Source organism: Mustela lutreola, chromosome 2 (assembly GCF_030435805.1).
Source record: "Mustela lutreola isolate mMusLut2 chromosome 2, mMusLut2.pri, whole genome shotgun sequence".
Taxonomy (NCBI): domain Eukaryota; kingdom Metazoa; phylum Chordata; class Mammalia; order Carnivora; family Mustelidae; genus Mustela; species Mustela lutreola.
Window position 1 is genome coordinate 19037156 of NC_081291.1, and position 26075 is coordinate 19063230.

At 38.8% G+C, this 26075-nt stretch overlaps 1 protein-coding gene and 1 non-coding gene across 5 annotated transcripts in view; one reads left to right on the plus strand and one right to left on the minus strand.

Moving 5' to 3' along the window:
- Positions 1-26075, plus strand: part of IHO1 (interactor of HORMAD1 1) — a 43992-nt gene that overhangs the window by 3724 nt on the left and 14193 nt on the right. The window contains exons 1-5 of one of the 4 annotated variants that reach the window (XM_059160889.1): positions 702-779; positions 9016-9086; positions 11022-11070; positions 12905-13076; positions 14962-15125. In XM_059160889.1, the coding sequence (XP_059016872.1) occupies positions 9041-9086; positions 11022-11070; positions 12905-13076; positions 14962-15125 (431 nt within the window). In that variant the 5' untranslated portion in view covers positions 702-779; positions 9016-9040. Of the gene's footprint in view, positions 1-701; positions 780-9015; positions 9087-11021; positions 11071-12904; positions 13077-14961; positions 15126-26075 lie in introns of those variants that run through there. The other 3 variants (XM_059160890.1, XM_059160891.1, XM_059160892.1) reach the window with 3 other exon arrangements.
- LOC131826132 (U6 spliceosomal RNA) lies at positions 15526-15632 on the minus strand. Its single transcript, XR_009351426.1, has one exon. It is a non-coding gene; the product is annotated as a U6 spliceosomal RNA (small nuclear RNA).

Here is a 26075-nt window from a genome sequence, read left to right on the forward strand (position 1 = left end):
ATGACCTGAGCTGAAACCAAGAGTCAGACGCTTAACCAGCTGAGCCGCACAGGCGCCCCTTGCCTTTTATGCTTTAAAAGAATATAGTCATTTAAACTATAGAATTAACCACTCTGGATTTTGCTGATTATATTCCTCTGGTTCCATTTAACCCCTATATTTTCTGTAAACTGGTCCTTAGATCTAGAAGCTTAACAAGATTGTCTCAATATTTTTAGCAAGTATGCTTGCTTCTTTGGTAATGCTTGGCATTGGCAATGCAGCCCTGTTGAACTGCAACAAGGGGTTCTTACTAGGGCTGGCATCTTTCTTCATGATGAAAAGATCAGTTGAGAGGTTTAGGTGTTTTAAGCCTCATCTATTCATTATAAAGTTCCTCATCAGCCTTTTTTTTTTTATTTAAAGATTTTATTTATTTGACAGAAACATCAGAGGTAGGCAGAGAGGCAGGCAGAGAGAGAGGGGGAAGCAGGCTCCCTGCTGAGCAGAGAGCCCGATGCAGGGCTTGATCCCAAGACACTGAGATCATGACCTGAGCTGAAAGCAGAGGCTTAACCCACTGAGCCACCCAGGCGCCCCCTCATCAGCCTTTTACCTCATGGTTTTTTAGCAGCCATTGATGATCATTGCCTAGATTCATTATTTTCATTGGACTTCCAAAATGATGATAATCTAATGCTAGCATTCATTCCATGTTTATTAGCTGGAATACCTCTATAAAGAAGAACTTTCTTACCATCTATATGTTGGTTATTTTGAGGTACATCTATTCTAGAAAGGTAAGATAAAAGATTGATTCTTTTGCCTATCCTACCAGTTTTCAAAATAACTTGGTTGCCTAGCCTCCAAAGTGACTGATGAGTGTTTTTTAAAAAATGTAATTATATATTTAACAGAGGAAGACCCTTTAAGTTAGCTCTTCAGATGTCTTTTGTCCTGGTAGTCTGATAACTTCCTTATTCTCTGGGACAACAAGATGTCCAAGACTCATCTTGCACATTTCCTGCCCCAGACCTGGTTCCTTTCAGTGGTGAATGGTATTTCAATACCAAAAGCTGGGTGTGAATTATTGGCGCATATGTCTTAGGCAGGGAGCCTGAGGAGTGCTCAACCAGGACCCAAAGATCATGACCTGAGCTGAAGGTAGACACTTAACCATCTGAGCCAATGTTCGTTTAAAAATTTTATGTAGTCAGGGTGCTGGGTGGCTCAGTCTGTTAAGCCCCTGGCTCTTGATTTCAGCTCAGGTCATGATCTTTCAGACCAGGGATCAAGCCCCATGTCCAGCTCTGCACTCAGTGTGGAGTTGCTTCAGATCCTCTCTCCCTCTCCCTCCCACTCAATCACTCTCTCAAATAAATCTTTTTAAAAAACTTTATGTAGTCAGGTTTATAGGTATTTTATTACTTTTGGATTTTGAATCAAAGTTTTCCCCACAAACAGGTTGATGAGGAATTTATCAGCCTCCCCACCCCTTCCCAGCCTCAGTGCTTTTATGATTTTATTTTTTATGATCTCTGATCCATCTGGATATTTTGTTGTGTATGGTGAAAGGACTAGATTCAGTCTTAATCTTTTTTCATATAACTATTCCGTTAACACTACTTAAAAAAAAAAGGATTTTATTTAATTATGTGAGAGAGTGCTAGGGGAGAAGAAGAAGGAGAGGGACAAGCTGACTTCATGCTGAATGCAGAGCCCTACTCAGGGCTCAATCTCAGAACCCCGAGATTATGACCTGAGCCAAAAACATCAGTCAGACAATTAACTGACTGAGCCACCCAGGCACTCCTCAACTCTACTTTAAAAAAAAAAAGATTTTATTTATTTATTTTAGAGAGAGAAAGAGAAAGAAAAAGAGCACAAGCAGAGGGAACACGGGCAGAGGGAGAGGGAGAAACAGACTCCCTGTTGAGCAGGGAGCCAGATATGGGGCTCCATCTGAGACCCTGAGATCATGACCTGAGCTGAAGGCAAATGCTTAACCAACTGTGCCACCCAGGCACCCCTCAACTCTACTTAAAAAAAAAAAAAAGATTTTATTTATTTGACAGAGAGATCACAAGTAGGAAGAGAGGCAGCTGGGGTTGGTGGGGGAAGCAGGCTCCCCGCTGAGCAGAGAGCTCAATGCAGGGCTCAATCCCAGGACCCTGAGACCAGGACCTGAGCCGAAGGCAGAGGCTTAACCCACTGAGCCATCTAGGAGCCCTTCAACTCTACTTTTTTTAAATGTCTTTCCTCAATATATTTGAGATGCTATTTTTATCATATGGTCGTATACATTTCCACTTTCAATTAGATCTATTGTTATAATCTATTCTGGCTTGGCTATCTAATCATATGCTACTATAATGCTGTAAAATTGTAGAAGCTTTATAATATGTTTTTAATACCTGGTAGGGCTGGCTTCTTTCTTCTCTTTCTTCTCTTTCTATTTTAGAATTTTCCTGGCTGGTTTTGCTTGTTTTCATATCTAAATAAGCATTATAATCAGTTTTCTCCCTGTAGAAAAAAAATGATGGTATTTTTATTGGGACATTTCAAAGTTATAAATTAACCTAGATAGATTTAACATCTTTGTGATGTTGATTCTATCAATGAACAGGACATATCTTTCCCATTATATAGGAATGGTTTATAACTTCTTCACATAGGTTTTGGGCATTTCTTGTTAGGTTTTGGGGTGGGTTTTTTTTCACCTTCAGCTGATATAATTGACTAATAAAACTGTAATATATTTAAAGTGTACATCATGATGATTTGACATTGTGAAAGGATCTCACCCATCTAATTAATTACTACATTCATCACCTCGTAGATCACTTTTTTTTTTAATATATGTATGTCTGTATTTATTTGGTGAAACCATTTAAGTTCTACTCTCTCAGCAAATTCCAGTTATACAATACAGCATTATCAACTATACTCACCACATTATTCATTAGGTTCTCAGACCTTATTCATCTTACAGCTAAAAACTTGTACCCTTTTATGAGTGTCTCTTGCTTTCCCCCACCCTCTAGCCTTTGGCAACCACTTTTCTACTCTCTGTTTCTATAAGTTTGACTTTTTTTCCTTTTTCTTTTTAAGATTCTGCATGTATGTAAAACCATGCAGTATTTGTCTTCTCTGTCTGGCTTATTTCACTTAGCATAAGGCCCTTGGGTTCCATCCATGGAACCGTGGAATTTATTGTCACAAGTAGCAGAATTTCTTTATTTCTCATGGCTGAATAATATTCCTCTGTGTGTGTGTGTGTGTGTGTGTGTGTGTGTGTGTGTGTACCTGTACCATACTTTATCCATTCATCCATTGAGAGACCCTTAGTTTGTTTCTGTATGTTGACTATGTGAATAATGCTACAGTGAACATGGAGTGCAGATGTCTCTCTGATATCCTGTTTTCATTTCCTTTGGATATATACCCAGAAGTAGGTTTGCTGGATTATATATGGTCATTCTGTTTTTAATTTCTTGAGGAAACACCATACTATTTTTTATAGTGGCTGCACCAATTTATATTGCCACCAACAATGCAGTTTCCCTCTTCTCCACATTTTCACCTATATTTATCTCTTGTTATTTTGATGATGGCCATCCTGACAAATGTGAGATGATATCTCAGTGTGGTTTTGATTTTCATTTCCCTGATGAATAGTGATGTTGAACACCTTTTCTGTACCTTAGGCCATTTGTGTATCTTCTTTGGAAAAATGTCTATTCAGTTCCTCTGACCATTTATTGGTTTGTTTGTTTTTTTTTTTTTTCCTATGAGTTGTGGAAGTCCTTTATATATTTCGGGTATTAACCCTTTATCAGATATATGGTTTACAAATATTTTCTCCCATTCCACAGGTTGCCTCTTCATTTTATTGATGGTTTCCTTTGCTGTGTAGAAGCTTTTCAGTTTGATGTGGTCTCACTTGTTTATTTTTGGTTTTGTTGCTTTTGCTTTTTGTGTCAAGTCCAAAAAATCATTGCCAAGACTGAGGTCAAGAAGCTTACCCCCGGGGCGCCTGGGTGGCTCAGTGGGTTAGGCCGCTGCCTTCGGCTCAGGTCATGATCTCAGAGTCCTGGGATCGAGTCCCGCATCGGGCTCTCTGCTCAGCGGGGAGCCTGCTTCCCTCTCTCTCTCTCTGGCTGCCTCTCCGTCTACTTGTGTGATTTCTCTCTGTCAAATTAATAAATAAAATCTTAAAAAAAAAAAAAAAAAAAAAGAAGCTTACCCCCTATGTTTTTCCTATAGGAATTTAACTGTTTCAGGTCTTAACCTTAAATTTTTAATTGATTTTGAGTTGATTTTGTATGTGATGTAAGACAAGGGTCCAGTTTCATTCTTTGGTACATGGCTGTCCAGTTTTCCCAGCACTATTTATTAAAGAGAATTTCCTTTCCCTAATATATATTCTTGGCTCCTTTGTCATAAGTTAGTCAACCCTATTATACATGGGTTAATTTCTGGCTCTCTTTTCTATTACATGGATATATGGATATATGTTGAGTTGTTTGTTTTATTATTGAGTTTTAAGAGTTCTTTGTATATTTGGGACAACTGGCTGACTCAGTCAGTGGAGCATGTGACTCCTAATCTCAGGGTCATGAGTTCAAACCCCATATTGGATATAGAGATTACTTAAAAAAATAAGTATATTTTTCTAAAAGGGTTCTTTGGATATTTTGGATATTTTGGATACCTTTTTCAGATGTCTTTTGCAAATATTTTCTCCCAGTATGTGGCTTCTCACTTTCTTGACCATGTTTTTCACAGAGCAGAAGTTTTTAATTTTAGGGAAGTCCAGCTTATTAATTATTTCATTCATGGATAAAGTCTTTAGTGTTGAATTTACAAAGTCATTGGCAAATACAGGGGTCATCTAGATTTTCTCCTATCTTATTTTCTAAGAGTTTTTTTTAATAGCTTTGAATTTTACATTTAGGTCTATGATTCATTTTGAGTTAATTTTTTGTGAAAGGTGTAAGGTCTGTCTAAGTTTTCTTTGCATGTGGATCTCCAGATGTTCCAGCACAATTTGTTTAAAAGAGTATGTTTTCATTGATTCTTCTCCTACCCACTCTGCTGCCAAAGATGAAAAAAAAAAAAAGAGTATGTTTTCTTCATTTTATTGACTTTGCTCCCTTGTCAAAGATCAGTTGACTGTATTTGAGTGAATCTATTTCTGAGCACTCTATCCTATTTCATTGGTCTGTTAGTCTGTTCCTTTGCCAGTACCACACTATTTTGATTAGTTAGCTTTATAGTAAATCTTGAAGTTGGATAGTGTCAATTCTCTGACTTTGTTCTTCTCCTTTAATATTGTGTTGGCTATTCTGGATCTTTTGCCTCTCCATATAAATTTATTTATTTTTTATTTTTTTAAAAAGATTTTATTTATTCACCTGACAGAGATCACAAGTAGTCAGAGCAGCAGGCAGAGAAAGGGGGAAGCAGACACCCCACTGAGCAGAGAGCCCAATGTGGGGCTCGATCCCAGGAGCCTGAGGTCATGACCTGATTCGAAGGCAGAGGCTTAATTCACTGAGCCACCCAGGCACCCTCCATATAAACTTTAGAATCAGTTTGTCAATATCCACAAGATAACTTGTTCAAATTTTTATTGAGAGTGCATTGAATATATAGATCAAGTTGGAAAGAACTGATGTCTTGACAATATTGAGTCTTCTTGTCCATGAACATGAATATCTCTCCACTTATTTCATTCTTCTTTGATATCTTTCATCAGAATTTTGGGGTTTTCTTCATATAGATCTTATACATATTTTGTTAGATTTATACTTAGAATTTTAGGGTTGCTAATATAAATGATATTTTGTGCTTAATTTCAAATTCATTTGTTCACTGCCTGGTATTTAGGAAAGGGATTAACTTTTGTGTATTAATCTTTATCTTGCAACACTGGTATAATTACTTCTTTGTTCCAGGAGTTGTTTTGTTACTTCTTTTGAATTTCCTCCATAGAAAGTCATGTGGTCCAGGGGCGCCTGGGTGGCTCAGTGGGTTAAGCCGCTGCCTTCAGCTCAGGTCATGATCTCAGGGTCCTGGGATCGAGCCCCGCATCGGGCTCTCTGCTCAGCGGGGAGCCTGCTTCCTCCTCTCTCTCTGCCTGCCTCTCTGCCTGCTTGTCATCTCTCTCTATCAAATAAATAAATAAAATCTTTAAAAAAAAAAAAAAAAAAAGAAAGTCATGTGGTCTTGAACAAAGATAGTTTTACTTTTTCTTTTCCAATCTATATACCTTTTATTTCCTTTTATTGTTTTAGTTCATTATTTAGAACTTCTAGTACAATGTTGTACTGAGAGAGGAGGGGGAATGCTTGCCTTGTCCCTGATCTTAAGAGGGAAAACTTAGATTTTCATAATTAAGTATGATGTTAGCTTTGGAATTTTGTGTAGATGTTTTCTATCAAGTTGAGGAGGTTCCCCTCTATTTCCTATTTTGCTGAGAGTTTTTCTCATGAATGGGTGTTGGATTTTGTCAAATGCTTTTTAAAAAAATTCATTTTTTATTAGGCTCCACTCCTGGCATGGAGTCCAACATAGAACCTAAACTCAGGACCTTGAGATCAAGACCTGAGTTGAGATCAAGAGTCGGACACTCAACCAACTGAGTGACCCAAGCACCCCAAATGTTTTTTTAATACCCATTTATATGATCATATGATTTTTCTTCTCTGGTCTGTGACAGTTTACGTTATTTGATTTTCAAATGTTGAAATAGCTTTGCACGTCTAGAATAATTATCACTTGGTTATATATAATTCTTTTCATATATTGTTGCATTAAATTTGCTAATATTTTGTTGAGGATTTTGCACCCATGTTCATGAGAGGTCTTGGTCTGTGGTTTTCTTTTTTTACAGTGTCTTTGTCTCATTTGGTATTAGGATGAGATTTTAGAGAAATGGCATACTTTCTTTCTTAAATATTTAGTAAAATTCACTTATGAACATGCCTGGACAATATTGCCAGTTTTTAAAATGAATTTTCTTCATTTTTCATCTCAATGAAATATTAATTTATTTGTATCATGGATATTAATATTACACTGAACTTCTTTGAAGGTATTCTACACAGTCTAAACTGTGTTCAGGAGTGCTGAGACAAAATAATTAACTCTGGTATGTAGTCCCAACCTTGCAGCAACTTTATTCTTCTCAGTTAAGTGAGCGTGAGAGACTTAGTGTGTTACATATGAGAGTCCTTTGAACTGAGAGTAGGTGAATGTTGAAGTCTCCAGGAGACCATAGATTTGTTTTAAAATAGTAAAGCCACAGTCTCTGAGGAGGTAATTAAGAAGCCCCTAAAAAGTACCAGTATCCATATCCAGGCACTGGATATATGTTCTTGAATCCCTATCTCTACTTTTAAAGATAGGTGTGTTGTCTTTATTTAACTGATGAGGAAACTGGGATTCAAAGAAGTTAACTAATTTGGGGTGCCTGTGTGGATCATTTGGTAGAGCATGTGACTCTTGATCTCAGGTTTACAAATTTGAGTCCCACATAAAATCTTAAAAAAGAAAAAAACCAAAAAACAGGTCAACTAATTTGCCCAAGTTCACAGTATAAATGCAGGTGTCAGGATCTGAACCTTGATCTTGTTCTTCTAAAGTCATATCCTTTCAAGTCATTACCAAGCTGCTCATAAAGGCAGAAACACAAAGTTTCTTGGTTCTAGAACGTATTTAAGATAGAACCAGTGTTGAGAAATGAGAGGACAGAATGCATGGCCTTTGGTAATGGGTTGATATAGTATAGAACATATTTGCCTCCAAATCTGGATAGAACTTGAACTAATTATTTAGTCCATGTGCGTCCTTACAAACTTTTAAGTGAGGATAGCAACACCTGCCTCACAAAATCATTGACCTTGTATCCTGCAACATATCTAGCACTGTGCCCAACACATAGGAGGGTTATGTAAATGATAATAACTTTCACCCCTTGATCCCTGTGATCTATGCTTAATATTCTTGCAAAACAAGTGGTTATAAACACTCCATCTATTTTTTCTAAAAAATTAGAAAACTTCAACATAACAGATTTATCTAAACAAGGTTAAATTTTATGAAAAATGTACTAAAATGTCCATATTTATTCAGAACTTGTGTTTCAGTTTATCTTGATCTCTGTTGGGAAAGTATTTGATGTTGGTCACATATGCCTACCATTTGTGTGGGATTCATTTTCTGATGCTCTCAGTGGTATTATATAATCTGATAATTATGAATGTATGTGACAACAGGGAAACAAAAATTAGAAATTGGGCTTGTTTCATAAAATCCAGGCTCTATGATCATAATAATGAATGTATAATGAATAATGAATGTGTTGGGTTGGCAATGAGCACAGTAGGCAATAAGAGGTATGCTCATAAGAGGTGTGGGAAAACACTTTGCCCAAAGCACTCACTCTTCATCAAGCTTCTTTACTGCCCAAATTCCGCAGTACTCTTGGCATTCCCATATCCTCTGATCTGGGGAGAACTAGTCTTTTTGGGAGAGGTTATAGATTGAGTCATTCATTGTATCAGGCAATGAAAAATAAAGTCAATTGGTCTTTTCCTAAAAGCAGAGTATTAATAGAATAGGATGGCAAGAGAAAAGGACAAGAGAACAAGATGGAATGCAAATTTACTGTTTCACAGATGACTAGGCTCTCCCTGGTGTTAAGAAGGAGGGAGTTTGTATGCAATTTAATAACAGAAAATACCTATTTTATTTTTTTAAAGATTTTATTTTTAAATAATCTGTACATTCAACACAGGGCTCAAACTCATAACCCCCAAGATCAAGAGTTACACGCTCCACTGACTGAGCCAGCCAGGTGCCCTGAAAATACCTGTTTCTGACACACATAATGGGAGTTTTCACCAAATGGATGGGAATATAGTTGCTGAAATGTCCTTATCTACATATAGTTGTTACCAGTAAAGTAATCTTTGGGGGAAAGTTATACTATCTTAAACTTGTAAATTAATATTCCTCTCTTTTTAATAGGGTTAACCATAAGAAATGAATTTTAATGTCTGGAATATCAAAGAGATGCTCAGTATTCCCTCAGGCTCTGGGTAAGTTTTCGGGTTATATACTCTGATACTGAGGATCTTAGAGTTGTATTGTTTTCATAGAAAACCCTTCCCTACCTATTAATTAGTAACTGAGTTACTTCTATAGCTTCTTCCCCTTCTCCTTCCTTCCTTTCACTGCACTCCCATCCTTGTCTTTTTCCTTTTGCTAATTTTCTGATTATAAAAACAATGTAAATTCAACTATGTGTGTCAATTGAGCAGCGGCTCTGTGTCCAGCACTGGGCCTAGAGACTATGGGGCCTGTGAGAATTAGACATGGCCCAACATCTAGAAACTCACTTTGGTTGGAGCAATTACATTGAAACAGCAGGGAGCAAAATCAAGACAATGTTGAGGTACGTATTACATTGTGTGGTACCATATGTAGGTCCTGTGGAGTTAAGAGCCAGCTGTTGACAAGGCTCACTGAGATATTGCCCCTTCCACTACTCCACTGAAGTATTTACATTTGTGTCTGCCAGCCATGCAGTGGGCCTGCCATTGCTAACTTGGTGAATGTGCCCCAGAAGTAGTATATATTTATTAAGGGATTTCTAATTGCTTTTGGTATGTTTTATTATTGGATAGTTTATTTTCTTCCTAACACCTTCCTGAAGACAGTTATTAATTCAATAAAAACCTAGAGCACTGTGCTCTTCTTAAAAAGAAAAAAAAATGCTTACAGTTGATACAGAGTAAGGAAAATCTTTGTTAAATTCTAGATCATAGCTTTAAGATATAAATCCTACATATTTCTATAAGTTCACAGTTTTTTTTTCCAGTCCAGCTAATTATTCTCCTTGACCTAACAGGGGAGTCACAGAGAGCTATTTAAGCTATTTTGAGCAATGATTATGCAACCCATATTATAATATATGTGTGCAGCCCATTACCTTAGCTAATCTTAGAAAATGGTTCCATCAGTGAAGTAATTGCTCTTTCCTGTGCTGAACTATTAGAGTTTCTTTTTGTCTTGCATCAATATATGATGGTTCCTTTGGCTTAGGATATGTAGTTATATGCTATCAAATTATTTTAGATTTGGCTTATTTATTTCTTGGGGGGTGGAGAGAGAGCAAGGACAGGAGGAGGGGCAGAGGGAGAGCGAGAGAGAGAATCAATCTTAAGTGGGCTCTCTGCCCAGAGCAGAGCCCCAACTCAGGGCTCAGTCTTACCACTCTGAGATTATGACCTGAGCCAAAGTCAAGAGTTAGATGCTTAACCAAGTGAGCACCCAGGCGCCCCTAGCTTTAGCTTTTTTTTTTTTTTTTAAGATTCTATTTATTTATTTGACAGACATAGATCACAAGTAGGCAGAGAGGCAGGCAGAGAGAGGAGGAAGCAGGCTCCATGCTGAGCAGAGAGCCCGATGCGGGGCTCCATCCCAGGACCCTGGGATCATGACCTGAGCAAAGGCAGAGGCCCCAACCCACTGAGCCACCCAGGCGCCTCTAGCTTTAGCTTTTTAAACAAGGAATGATTTGTGTTTGTATGTTGTAATGAAAAGGGTGTTTTTTTCAGGTCATACAACAGCATTAAGTAACAAATTCTTACTGAGATCTCTTTGAAATAAAAACTTGAAGACTGTATTTTACTTGTCTGCCTGCTTTTATGCTGTCTCTGATATAGACTCAGTACACTGTGTTCAAGTGTGATTGTATCATTATCAGTATCACTCTCCCTTTAACAAAGATGTGTAGATATCCATGGGAAGCAAGTTGGAAGTCCACAGCTGGAAGTACAAGAATAAGACACTAAAGGTGTGAAAGGGAACACCACCTTGTTTCAAAAACAATGCTTAATGGATCCTTCTGTGCACAAATCTGAGTTGATCGTATTCTTCAGTCTGGATGAGGCCTAAATTAGTCTGCTGGCTTGCCAAAACAAAGTACCCTAAATTGGATGGCTTCAACAATAGAAATTTTATTATCTCAGTTTTGGAGATTGGAAGTCCTAGAATCATATGCCAGCTGGATCATTTCTGGTGAGGGCTCCCTTCCTGGCTTGCTGACAACTGTCTTCTCTCTGTGTCCTCACATGGAGGAGAAAAAAAGAAGGAGGGCAAACTCTCTAGTGTTTTTACTTGTAAGAACCTTAATCCCGTCAAGAAGACTCCCCCCTCAGGACCTTGTTTAACCCTAATTACTTTCTAAAGGCCCCATTTCCAAACACTGTCATGTTAGGGATTAGGACTTCAACATAGGAATTTTTTTTTTTTAAGATTTTATTTATTTGACAGAGAGAGATCACAAGTAGACAGAGAGGCAGGCAGAGAGAGAGAGAGAGAAGCAGGCTCCCCACCGAGCAAAGAGCACGATGCGGGACTTGATCCCAGGACCCCGAGACCATGAGCCGAGCCGAAGGCAGCAGCTTAACCCACTGAGCCACCCAGGCGCCCAACATAGGAATTTTTGGAGAACACAAACATTCAGTCTATAACTAAGGTGTCTTGTTTTTTATATTATGACTCCTACTCTCCCTATAATCCTGCTCCCTTCCTTCCCTGTAGGCACATTCTAGGAGAGTAATGGGAGTTCCAATTCACCTTCTACACACACACTTATATACTTGTTTGGTGTGGTATGATGTAGATTTAAAGGTTATATATTGCATGGAGCACTGGGTGTCGTGCATAAACAATGAATCTTGGAACACTGAAAAAACAAATAAATAAAATGATCTGTTTTAATACAGCTAAAAAGTACTAAAAATAGTACTAATAGCTAATGATTTATTGTATATTGACTAGTCTTATATTTGTTTACTGAAATGTTCAGATTTCTTGTTCATTAAAAAACACTGGGTTCGGGCGCCTGGGTGGCTCAGTGGGTTAAGCCGCTGCCTTTGGCTCAGGTCATGATCTCAGGGTGCTGGGATCGAGTCCCGCATCGGGCTCTCTGCTCAGCAGGGACCCTGCTTCCCTCTCTCTCTCTCCACCTGCCTCTCTGTCTACTTGTGATTTCTCTCTGTCAAATAAATAAATAAAATCTTTAAAAAAAAAAAAAAAACACTGGGTTCTTTGTATTCTAAAAAATGGTTAGGGGTGACTGGGTGGCTCAATGGGTTAAAGCCTCTGCCTTAATAAAATCTTTAAGAATAAAAAATTATATAAATGATACAGAGTTCATTCAATTTTTACTTTTTCTGCACTCTAAATTTTTTGAGATTTATTCATGTGGTTATATGTAAATCTACTTTACTGCTTCTGACTAATGCATCAGTTATATGCATATACCATATTTTTATCTATTCCCTTAGTGATTAACAGATTCAACTTTCTTTTTTAGAGATAGTAAGTGAGAGAATGGGGGGTGGGAAGAAGGGGCAGAAGGAGAGAATCCCAAGCAGGCTCTATGGCCAGCACAGAGCCCTATATAGGGCTCGATTCCATGACCCTGAGATCATGACCTGAGCTGATATCAAGAGTTTGATGCCCACCTGACTGAGCCACCCAAGCGCCCCCCAGATTCAACTTTTTAAAAGATAATGTTCTTTTAATCCCTAAAGATTTCAGGAACTTTGATCCCCCAAAAGGTGTTATAGCCCACAGTGCTGTTGTATAAGGAATCATGGTGTCAGTCCTTAATGTCTGAATTTCCATCTGATTGTTCTCAAATTGCTATAATGAAAATGCCTGGCTTTCAGAATTTGTTTATGATTCTTTATAGGTAATAATGAGAGTGTTCAGGGGGTGAGGAGGTCAGAACAAACTAGTACTCTCCCCAGAATATTCTGAAATGAATAGCTGTGAATTATTATTTCATTTGTTCAGAATGTTTGTCCACTTGATATACTTCTCTTTTCTTGCTTAATTTCAGGACCACTAAGTCATCTAGCTGGAATAATAATCAGGCTGATTACTCCAGTCTCAGTGACTCCCAGTTCCTCTTTGGATCCCAGTTCTGTCCAGAAAGTTCAGAGACTCTGTCAGCACCCTTGGATGGTGTCCACGTGAGACATCCAAAACAATCACAACAGAATTCTCTGGACGTGAGTCTCATTTCCAGAATTTCTCTGCACAAATTTCATAGTCATCATGGAGATAAGCTATAAAGAAGACTTATTATGTTGGATTATATTTTAGAATTATACATTTCTAAGGTTACTCTCCTAAATGAATTTATACTTCATTGGTAACTCAGTAGTCTGATAGACTTGGTAGTCTAAAATCGAAAAATACATATATTGTAGAATATTGCCAGTACCTTGACCCTCAGGGAGAGAGAAATATTGCATGACATTTTCTAAGACATACTATTATTTATGAAAATTTCATAAGAGATAAGAGCTTTAGAAAAATGGGAATAAAGTAACATAAATTTTAAGTGGACATTTTTTCTAAGAAACTTTAGGTGCTTTGTGGATTTTAGTCTACTATGCTACATTATCTCCTTGAAGAGGGACATGAGGATTCTGAGGACTTAGTTAATGGAAAAGGGCCAGAATCAAGAACAAAGTCTCCTGAGTCCTCAATTTTTTGAGACCAACGTGTCTTCTTTCATGGGTCAGAATAATTTTTTTTTAAGATTTTATTCATTTGACAAAGAGATCACAAGTAGGCAGGGAGGCAGGCAGAGAAAGAGGGGGAAGCAGACTCCCTGCTGAGCAGAGAGCCCGATGTGGGGCTCAATCCCAGGACCCTGAGATCATGACCTGAGCCGAAGGCAGAGGCTTAACCCACTGAGCCACCCAGGCGCCCTGGGTCAGAAATATTTTTATATATTTATTTATTTTTGTCTAAAACTAGATTTAACTTTATATATAGACTTAACTGAATCAAATAGAGACTCCATGGATAAGATGAGGTTAGTGCTTTAAGATAATAGGGTATTCTCTCAGATAAGTATTTCAGTAAAAAAATTGGTACCCAGTGATATGAAGGAGGAAATGTACTCCCTGAATGTTTCAGAGTAATTTTTGCCCAAGAATGCAGAAAATGACTCATCACATGCCAGCATGCCTACTGTCCAGTCCATGTCAAACTTACCAACAAGTCTAGTTCAACTAGTAATTGACTTAAACTTATTATATAAACTTTAACATATCATCTCAGAGATAGCGTAAAGAATTCTGATATTGCCTTCAAATTTGTACAGCTGATTTTAAGCCATTTTAGCTGATACTTTATTTTTATTTTATTTTTTTTTAAGTTGGCTCCATACCCAACATGGGGCTTGAACTCATGACCTTGAGATTAAGAATCATGTGCTCTACTAGCTTAAGTCAGCCAGGCATCCTGTATACTTTTTTTAAAAAAAGATTTTATTTATTTGGCAGACAGAGATCACAAGTAGGCAGAGAGGAAGGCAGAAAGAGAGGGAGAAGCAGGCTCCCTTCTGAGCAGAGAGCCCGATGCAGGGCTCGATCCCAGGACCCTGAGATCATGACCTGAGCCAAAGGTAGAGCTCAGTGGCTTAACCCACTGAGCCACCCAGGTGCCCCTAATTTTTTAAGATTTTATTTGTTTATTTGAGAGAGAGCGAGCACAAGCAGAGGGAATGGCAGGCAGAGGGAGAGAGGAGAAGCGGACTCTCCCTGAGCAGGGAGCCAGAAATGATATGGGACTCAATCCCAGGGCCCTGAGATCATGACCTAAGCCAAAGGCAGACGCTTAACTGACTGAGCTACCCAGGCACCCGCAGCTGATATTTTTGGTATTTCTGGGCTGGTAAGGCAGAAACCTTATTAATAAAAAGAGTTGCTTTATTTTAATGTAATTTTCTAATATATATTAAATAAAAAGGAAATACTACATGCCATTTTGTTTTTTAGTATTGTGGTTTACACTTAAATGTGACTACATTGTGTAGAAAATAATGAATGCTATAAATATTTTCACATGTGAAATGCTGTGATTTTTTTTTTCATTTAACAGAGTGAACCTAGTATTTTCACAAAGTACCAGACAAAACCCCCGCTGTTTGGAGCAGATGCAAATGATAGAGGCTTATTTCCTCCACCTTTGTCAGTTGGAAAAGCAAAGGGCCTGTTGGAACAGTTTGAAGAGAAAAAGAAAAGGGCAAAAGACAAATGTGACAGGTATGCAAACCTTTCAAGTGGATGAGACATCTCTTTTGAGGGAAACAGAAAATAGAATATTAATAGTCAAATAATTCTATTTCATCATGATAACACTCTTGTCTTTATTTTAATGTAGCTCATCTAATAATTACTCTTTATAGCTCATCTAATAATTACTCTTTATTTATTTACTTGTCAGTGAGACTTGTGGCAGACTTGAATTTGGCTGCCATAGTTCTGGCCCTCTGAAAAAGTAAGCTAAAGGACTTCTTAGAGAAATACAATAGTCAAGAAATGTTATGTTTATTTTGCCAAAATTCTGCCTTTTAATTGTTCTCTTTTCAGATCACCAGAGTTAGGAAATTAGATAACAGTTGTTTTAGTGTTAAGAATATAGTACACGAATTCTTTTTCTTTTTAAAATATGTAATGCTTCACAAATTTGCGTGTCATCCTTGTGCAGGGACTATGCTAATCTTCTCCGTATGGTTCCAATTTTAGTATATGTGCTGCCGAAGTGAGCACAGCACATCAAATCTTTAAAAAGCTGATTCAAGCTATTCAGGTTGATTTTCTCACTTTGAAATGTTGGTTTTTTTTTTTTTAGATTTTATTTTTAAGTAATCTCTACACCCAGCGTGGGGCTTAAACCCATGACCCCGAGATTAAGAGTCGTATGTCACATGCTCCACTGACTGAGCCAGGCAGGTGCCCCAAAATGTTGGTGTGTTGTTTTTTTTAAAGTATTTTATTGTTAGAGAGAGAGAGATACAGAGCGCAAGCACAGGCAGACAGAGTGGCAGGCTAGAGGCAGAGGGAGAAGCAGGCTCCCTGCCGAGCAAGGAACCTGATGCGGGACTCGATTCCACGATGCCGGGATCATGACCTGAGCCAAAGGCAGCCGCCCAACCAACTGAGCCCACCCAGGCGTCCCAATGTTGGTGTTTTTTAAGATATACCCTAAATTTTATGCACAGTCTTATTTGTTAGTTTTATTTATTTTTTTAAAGGGATTTTTTTTTAAGATTTTATTTATTTATTTGACAGAGAGAGATCACAAGTAGGCAGAGAGGCAGGCAGAGAGAGAGAGGAGGAAGCAGGCTCCCTCTCTGCTGAGCAGAGAGCCCGGTACGGGACTCGATCCCAGCACCCCGAGATCATGACCTGAGCCGAAGGCAGCGGCTTAGCGCACTGAGCCACCCAGGCGCCCCTTATTTGTTAGTTTTATATTCATTTATTTACCTTAGCAAATACATGAGATAAATTAGGGCTCCTAAACTAATTCATAAATAAATAAGTTGAAGTCACTGAGGAAATTAAGTTGTTCATTTCTTGGTAGTAAATTATCAGGGAACATCTTTAGGTATCATGGAAATCAAAACACTGAAGCAGAGATATACTTTATTATTTCTGTGACAGTGAAGATGTATCACTTAGTGTTACCAATAGTACTTTCATGTTGAAAAGCCAGAATTTCTTTAGGGATTCTTAGACTAAGTATCCTTTCTCTTGAATACCTGTCTTCCTTTAGGGAGAAAAGCGAAATGCTCTATTTGAAGTGTTTGATTCTGTTGGTAAATAAACATGTCTTGGACACTGAGAGACTTCTTTCCCCTAGGAATCCAGGCTCTAGGACCCTACCAGTTTCTCAGAGGCCCCTCATGGCTATTAGGGGGCTATAGAGTACTTACCTTCTTACTCCGTCAGTTAGATCAATGTTAAATTTTTTTGTTCTCTGGACATGGGATAATATTTTGTTTGATCAAGATTTCTGCAGCAGGTCAGGCTGGCTGACTCTCTTGGTAGAGCATGCAACCCTTCATCTCAGGGTTGTGAGTTTGAGCCCCACGCTGGGTATAGTGATTACTTAAAAAAAAAAAAAAAGAAAGAAAGAAAGAAGAGAAAAGATTTATGCAGCTAAAATTTTTTTTTGAAATGTCAAATTTCAACATTTTCTTCTTTCCTTCCTTTCTCTCTCTTCCTATATCACTTTTTTTTGTAGTGAAATGAGTTTCTGTTAACAATTATTTACAAGATAGCAAAAATATGTAGCACTTAAATATTAAAATGAGGACTCTGAAGAATCTCTTTCCATTAAAAAACTCAAGCCTAAGGGCGCCTGGGTGGCTCAGTGGATTGAGCTGCTGCCTTCAGCTCGGGTCATGATCTCAGGGTCCTGAGATCGGACCCCACATCGGGCTCTCTGCTCAGCGGGGAGCCTGCTTCCTCCTCTCTCTCTGCCTGACTCTCTGCCTACTTGTGATTTCCCTTTCTCTGTCAAATAAATAAATAAAATCTTTAAAAAAAAAAAAAACCTCAAGCTTAAGATATTGACTTATATGATGGGCACAAAAAATCATCATTTTAATATATTCTGGCAAAAAAAACCGTAATATTTTTAAAAAGATTTTATTTATTTATTTGGCAGACAGAGATCACAAGTAGGCACAGAAGCAGGCAGAGAGAGAGGAAGGGAAGCAGGCTCCCTGCTGAGCAGAGAACCCGATACAGGGCTAGATCCCAGGACCCTGGGATCATGAACTGAGCTGAAGGCAGAGGCTTTAACTCACTAAGCCACCCAGGAGCCCCATTTAATAAATAAAAATCTTAAAAAAAAAAAGTAAACATAATTTACTATATGCCTCTGTAATTCCACTACTAAGCATTTACCCTAGGTAAATGAAAACTTATATCTACACAAAAAGCCTGTACAAAATTGTTTATAACAACTTTGTTCGTAATCACCAAAAACTGGACACAACATGTATGTCCTTAAATAAATGAATTAACAAACCATGGTATGCCCATACAACAGAACACTACTCAGCAGTAAAAAATAATGAGCTACCCAACTACATGGGTGAATCTCAAAGACACTGTGCTGAATGAAAAAAAGAAGTCCAAAAGTTATATGCTATATGACTCCATTTACATGACATTCTGAGAAAGACAAAACTATAGAGATAGTGAATAGATCAGTGATTACGGGGTTAAGGATGTAGGCTGGATTTCACCACAAAGGGGAAGCATGAAGGTTTTCTTTGAATACTGCCCTCCTTATTGTGGTAATGGTTACATGAATCCTGAATTTGTGTCAAAACTCAGAATTGTGGGGGCATCTGGGTGGCTCAGTGGGTGGCTCAGTGGGTTAAAGCCTCTGCCTTCAGCTATGGTCATGATCACAGGGTCCTGGGATTGAGCCCTGTATCGGGCTCTCTGCTTAGCAGGGAGCCTGCTTCCTCCTCTCTCTCTCTCTCTGCCTGCCTCTCAGCCTACTTGTGATCTCTGTCCATCAAATGAATAATTAAATTTTTTTTTTAAAATCTTAAAAAAAAGGGCGCCTGCGCTGCCTTCAGCTCAGGTCATGATCTCAGGGTCCTGGGATCGAGTCCTGCGTTGGTCTCTCTGCTCAGCGGGGAGCCTGCTTCCCTCTCTCTCTCTCTGCCTGCCTCTCAGCCTACTTGTGATCTCTCTCTGTCAAATAAATAAATAAAATCTAAAAAAAAAATCTTTAAAAAAAGTAATTAAAAGATATTATATGGGTTATGAGTGTCAACTACAATTTAAAAAGAGAGTAAAAGATATTGGGTGGCTCATTTACTAGCTAGGATTATATTCAACTGTTTATAACATATGTACACACTCTTAATAACAAAGATTTAAAAAGATAGATGTTTATAAATGCAAAAATCATCCTGAAGTATGTAGTCCAGGACTAGAATGGTAGCTTCATGGTTCTCAAGGATTTGGCTCCTTTCAGTACTCTGGTCTCGCATCTCTAAGGTGTGACCCCTGTCCTCGCAGTGCTTGGTGACTGCTGGAGTTCCAGCTGTTGTCAGAGTTCCAGACAAATGATGGATGAAGGAAAGAAGAAAAGGTATCTTCCTTTCCATTTAGGACTCTTCTTGAAGTTACATGTGACACTCCTTATACCTCACACTGGCTAAATCAGGGGAGTCTGGGAATGTCATCTATCTGGATGGCAGTGCATCCAGGGAGAAAAAAATCAGAATTCTGATTTCCAAGAAAGAAAATGAGGCCCCTTTTATGTTTTTGCAACAGCCTTGCAATTGCTAAGTGCTACCCATCGTGGAGAATTCTCCAAACCCAGCCACAAAATTAGTCCACTACAAATTCTGCTGCCCACTAACCCCTGCCCAGAGGATAGTAGACCCTCCCTGCACCCTTTTACCATTCTGCTAGAGGTCTATATTCCTTCTACTGGAGCCACAGCAACTAGAGAGAGAACTCACGGTTTTTTTCTCCTGACTCCTAGTCTGACAAGTTATGTGTCAGGGAAAGGGCCAGTTCAGGAGAAGCTAAGAAAGCAACCCCTCTGGCACTCTCAACCTCTAGCAGAAGAAAGATGCTCTGCTTCGCTCCAAGACTGCTAACCTGAAGAACTACTTAAAAAGAAAAGAGGGTCAGATACAAACCAGCCTAAAATAAAGACTGTGGACTTTCCACTCTAAGTACAAAGTTGTAAATGGTATAGTAGACGTTGCTTCCAAATGCTTTGGAAACCGAGGACAGGCTCCCAGCTCTGACTGGGGACATCAGGAAAGATTCCACCCAAAGGGGCACATGTAAACTGAATGGGAGTTTTGGGCAGAGATCTTGGGTCTGTCAGATCCTGAAGTGTGCCTCTTGAATCAGTTTACTCTGTGAACCTCCACTAGCAATGGTTTATATGATGGTGCTCTATTTTTAAAAATAAAAATGTATTGTTTCCTATGGACTTTTTTTTAAAAAAAGATTTTATTTATTTATTTGACAGAGAGAGACACAGCAAGAAAGGGAACACAAGCATGGGGAGCGGGAGAGGGAGAAGCAGGCTCCCTGCTGAGCAAGGAGCCAGATACAGGGCTTAATCCCAGGACCCTGGGATCATGACCCCAGCCAAAGGCAGACGCTTAACCACTGAGCTACCCAGGTGCCTTTCCTATGGACTATTTTTTAATCTTCTTTTTAGATTTAATAATCTTTAATGATTATGTTTTATTCCATATACAAAATAATTTCTAATGGTTGCATTGTACTCTATCATGGATTTTTCAGGGGGTTATGTTTTAGCTATTTTATACAGTATGGAAGAGTACCACAAATACACAATGGAAAAGGTTAATCTTTTCAATAAATGGTGTTAGAAAAACTGGCTCCATAGGAAAATAATGAAAAGGGACCCCTATCATATACCATACATAAAAATCAATTCAAAATGGATTAAAGCCTTAAACATAAGACTTGAAACTGTAGAACTCCTAGAAGAAAAAATAATAAATAGTTAAAATCTTCTTGACATTGGCATTGACCATGATTTCTTGGATATGACATCAAAAGCACAGGCAGCAAAACCAAAAATAGATAAGTGGGATAACATCAAACTAAAAATTTCTGCACAGAAAAGGAAGCAATCAACAAAATAAAAAGGCAGCCTACAGAATGGTAAATAAATTTACAAACCATATATCTAATAAAGGGTTAATAAATATATAAGGAGTTCCTACAGCTCAATAGTGTAAAAACAAATAGCCCAATTAGGGCTATTAATTAGCCTTAATTTGGCTAAGTAATTAAGGACAAAGAAACTGAATATACATATATGCAAAGAAGACATACTAATGGCCAACAAGTATATGAAAAAGGTGCTCAAGATCACTAGACATCAGAGAAATGCAAATCAAAACCACAATGAAATATCTTATATCAGGATGGCCATTACTAAAAAAACACAACAACTAAGTGTTGGTTAGAATGTGGAGAAAAATCATAAAAAAAAATGTGGAGAAAAAGGAACCCTTACATGCTGCTGGTAGGAATGTAAATTGGTGCAACCACACTTCTAAGTGTATATTCAAAGGAAATGAAATCAGGATCTCAAAGAGGTACCTGCATTACCATATTCATTGCAGCATTCTTTACAATAACCAAGACATGGAGGTAACCTAAGTATCCATCAATGAGTGAATAAAGAAAATGTGGTATATATACGATGGAATAGTCTTCAGCCTTAAAAAACAAGGAAATTCTGTCACTTGTGACAACATAGATGAACCTGGAGGATGTTAGGCTAAATTAAATAAGTCAGACACAGAAAGACAAATACAGTTGACCTTTGAACAGCACAATTTGAACTGTACAGTTCTACCTACATGTGAATTTTTATAGCACAGTACTGTATTTTATGATTTTCTTTTTTTTTAAAGATTTTATTTATTTTTTGTCAGAGAGAGAGAGAGAAAGAGCACACGCAGGGGGAGAGGCAGGTAGAGAAGGTAGAGGGAAAAGCAGACTCCCGGCTGAGCAAGGAGCCCCGTGTGGGACTCGATCCCAGGACTCTGGGATCATGACCTGAGCCGAAGGCAGTGGACTAACCAACTGAGCCACCCAGGCATCCCTGTATTTTATGATTTTCTTAACATTTTCTCTTCTCTAGCTTACTTTATTGTAAGAATACAGTACATAGTACATATAACATACAAAATTTGTGTTAATTGGCTATTTGTGTTATCAGTTTCTGGTCAACAATAGGCTTTTATGTTTTGGGGAAGTCAAAATTTATATACAGATTTTCAAATGTGTGTGTTGGGGGGTCAGCTTCCCTAACCCCTGAGTTGTTCAAGGGCAAACTGTACTATGATACCACTTATATGAAGAACGTAAAATAGTTCAACTCAAAGAAGCAGAGTATAGTAGGATGACGGTTGCTGGGAACTGGAGTGTGGGACAAACCAGGGAGATATTAATTAAAGGGTACAGAGTTTCAGTTGACACAATATGAATAAATCCTAGAGATCTACTGTACCTCATAGTACCTATATTTAACAATACAGTATAGTAGGGGTGCCTGGGTGGCTTAGTGGGTTAAAGCCTCTGCCTTCAGCTCGGATCATGATCCCAGGGTCCTGGGATCAAGCCCCGCATCGGGCTCTCTGCTCCTGCTTCCTCCTCTCTCTCTGCCTGCCTCTCTGCCTACTTATGATCTCTGTCTGTCAAATAAATAAAATCTTTAAGAAAAAATACAGTATTGTATACTTTAAAATTTGCTAAGATGGTAAATTGTTTTTTAAAGATTTTATTAATTTATTTGACAGAGACAGCGCAAGTAGGCAGAAACAGGTAGGGAGAGAGGGGGAAGCAGGCTCTCCACTGAGCAGAGAGCCCAATGGGGGGCTCGATCCCAGAGGTTTAACCCACTGAGCCACCCAGGAGCACTAAGATGGTAAATGTTTTAAGTGTTTTTTTCACTTCTACTGCTATTAAATAGAGTAAGAGAAAGCTTTTGAGGGACGCCTGGGTGGCTCAGTCGGTTAAGTGTCTGTCTTCGGCTCAGGTCATGATCCCAGCGTCCTGGAATTGAGTCCCACATCGGCCTCCTTGCTCAATGGGAAGCCTGCTTCTCCTTCTTCCTCTGCCTGCTGCTCACCTACTTGTGTTCTCTCTCTCTCTGACAAATAAATTAAAAAATCTTTAAAAAAAAAAAAAAAAGAAAGCTTTTGGAAGTGATGGATATGTTTTCAGAATAGATTGTGGTGATGATCTGATAGTGTATACTTATCTCCAAATTTGTATACATTAAATGTGTACAGCTTTTTACATGTCAACCTTAATTCAATAAAGTGATTAAAAAAATATATAGCTTGAATACTAACCAGTCAGAACAAATGCTGACTATAAGCAATTGACACAGCTATGTCCTCATGCAAGATTGCTGTCAACTTTGCATGTACTATGATTTATATAAAAACATTGTTATTGGACATCTCAGTAAGCAGAAGATTTGATTCAATAAGTTTGATGAATTTTTTTTTTAAGATTTTATTTATTTATTTGACCGACAGATCACAAGTAGGCAGAGAGGCAGGCAGAGAGAGAGAAGGGAGAAAGCAGGCTCCCTGCTGAGCAGGGAGCCCGATGTGGGGCTTGATCCCAGGACCCTGGGATCATGACCTGAGCCGAAGGCAAAGGCCTTAACCCACTGAGGCACCCAGGTGCCCCTGATCAAATTTTTTAATAAAGAAGATCACTCAATTTGAGTGGATATTAAAACCACATTCAAAAACACCACTAGGTAAACTCACTGAACGTAGGGAGTTGAATTTTTTTTTACGCATATCACTGAAGCTTATAATCAAGTACCTGTCACAAAGGAAGACTCAATAAATAGTTGTTGAGGGGCACCTGGGTGGCTCAGTCGGTTAAGTGTCTGCCTTCAGCTCAGGTCATGATCCCAGGGTCCTGGGATCAAGTCCCACATGGGGCTCCTTGCTCAGCAAGAAGCCTGCTTCTCCCCCTCTCTCCCCCTTTGCTTGCATTCCCTCTCTCGCTGTGTCTCTCTCTTGTCAAATAAATAAAATATTTTAAAAAAAGTTGTTGAAAAAATGAGTGGATTTTCAAAGCGAAATAATTAACTAACATTGGACAGTACAGAAATTACCTCCATTCTTAAAAACAGATTGTGGGGTGCCTGGGTGGCTCAGTTGGTTAAGCAACCGCCTTCGGCTCTGGTCATGATCCTGGAGTCCCGGGATCGAGTCCCACATCGGGTTCCCTGCTCTGCAGGGAGTCTGCTTCTCCCACTGACCTCTCTTCTCTCATTCTCTCTCTCTCTCTCTCATTCTCTTAAAAAAAAAAAAAAAAACAGATTGTGTGTGTGTGTGTGTGTGTGTGTGTTTTAGTACAGATAAACAATTTCCTAATTGACTTTTTCTAGAGAAAAGATTAAGTCATAGTTGACTTCCTATGAATCTATACATGATATCAGGTGGGTGGGAAATCTCTACTTTTAAGCAACATTTTTCTATTTTATTTTGTTAAAAAATAATAAAAATGTCTTCCAAGCGAACACTAGCTTTTTATGAAAGTTTCAATTATCAAGCTTTTAATGTTTTCATTGTTTATTAAGCATCTTAATTTAACGACTTTGGGTAAATCAGAACTTAACATTTCAATTTAGACAGGTGGAATCAAGAATTAATAAACAGTTAAGGTAATGGGAGCTATCACTTACACATAAACACTTCACTATAGGGACACCTGGGTGGCACAGTCTATTGAGTGTCTGACTCTTGGTTTTGGCTGGGGTGGTGGTCTTCTGGGCCTGAGATCCAGCCCTGCATCAGGCTCTCTACTTAGCACAGAGTTGGCTTAAAGACTCTCTTTCTGGGGCGCCTGGGTGGCTCAGTGTGTCGAGGCCTCTGCCTTCGGCTCGGGTCGTGATCTCAGGGTCCTGGGATTGAGCCCCACGTCAGGCTCTCTGCTCAGCGGGAAGCCTGCTTCCCTCCTCTCTCTGCCTGCCTCTCTGCCTACTTGTGATTTCTCTCTGTCAAATAAATAAATAAATTCTTGGGGCGCCTGGGTGGCTCAGTGGGTTAAGCTGCTGCCTTCGGCTCAGGTCATGATCTCAGGGTCCTGGGATCGAGCCCCGCATCGGGCTCTCTGCTCAGCAGGAAGCCTGCTTCTTTCTCTCTCTCTCTGCCTGCCTCTCAGTGTACTTGTGATTTCTCTCTGTCAAATAAATAAATAAATAAATAAAAAAATCTTAAAAAAAAAAAAAAAATAAAATAAAATAAATAAATAAATTCTTAAAAAAAAAAAAAAAAAAAGGGGCGCCTGGGTGGCTCAGTGGGTTGGGCCGCTGCCTTCGGCTCAGGTCATGATCTCAGAGTCCTGGGATCGAGTCCCGCATCGGGCTCTCTGCTCAGCAGGGAGCCTGCTTCCCTCTCTCTCTCTCTCTGTCTGCCTCTCCATCTACTTGTGATTTCTCTGTCAAATAAATAAATAAAATCTTTAAAAAAAAAAAAAAAAAGACTCTCTTTCCCTGTCCCTTTGCCTGCCCCCACCTCTCAAAATAAATCTTTTTTAAAAAATTCAATAGGGGCGCCTGAGTGGCTCAGTGGGTTGAGGCCTCTGCCTTTGGCTTGGGTCGTGGTCCCAGGGTCTTGGGATCAAGCCCTGTGTCGGGCTCTCTGCTTGGTGGGGGGCGTGCTTCCCCCCCTCTCTCTGCCTGCCTCTCTGCCTACGTGTGATCTCTGTCAAATAAATAAATATATATATAATATATATGTATATATATTTATATACTATGTATATAATTTTATATTGAAATATATATATTTGTTTCAATATAAAATTATATACAAACAGTATTTAATTTGTATAATATAGTTTTCCCTGTTGGGAGCACTGGTTTCCAAATGTACTAATAAGGAGTGAGGTCCTACGGATAAAGAATCACTCTCAACTGGTGGTATACCATGGTATAACTGGTAGTATAATAGAGTAGGGGCTTTCATGAGCAGCATTTTTGTAGCATTATTAGACTTTAGACATCTTTACGTTTTTATTTTTAAAGATTTTATTTCAGAAAGAGAGAGGGTGCTTAGGTGGGGAGAGACAGGTCAGGGGAGAGGGGGAAGCACGGTCTCTGCTGAGCAGGGAGCCTAATATGGAGCTTGATCCCAGGACCCTGAGATCATGACCTGAGCCAAAGGCAGACGCTTAACCCACTGAGCCACCCAGGTGTCCCAATTTTTTTTTAATTTTTTATTTTTTATAAACATATATTTTTATCCCCAGGGGTACAGGTCTGTTTGTATTTTTTTAATGAAAATTTTACAGGTATGTATTTTTTAAAGATTTTATTTATTTATTTAGAGAGAGTGAGTGGGAGGAAGGAGAGAAAGGATCTCAAGCAGACTCTGGGCTGAGTGTGGAGCTGGTCATAGGGCTTGATCCATGACCCAAGATCATGACCTGAGCCAAAATCAAGAGTTGGATGCTCAACCAAGTGAGCCATCCATGCTTTCCATACATGTACACAGGTTTTAGAAATATAGTTAGGGGGGTGCCTGGGTGGCTCAGTCGGTTGAGCATCTATCTGCCTTTGACGGGGTCATGATCCTAGGTCCTAGGATTGGGCCCCACATCAGGCTCTCTGCTCAGTGGGGATCCTGCTTCTCCCTCTCT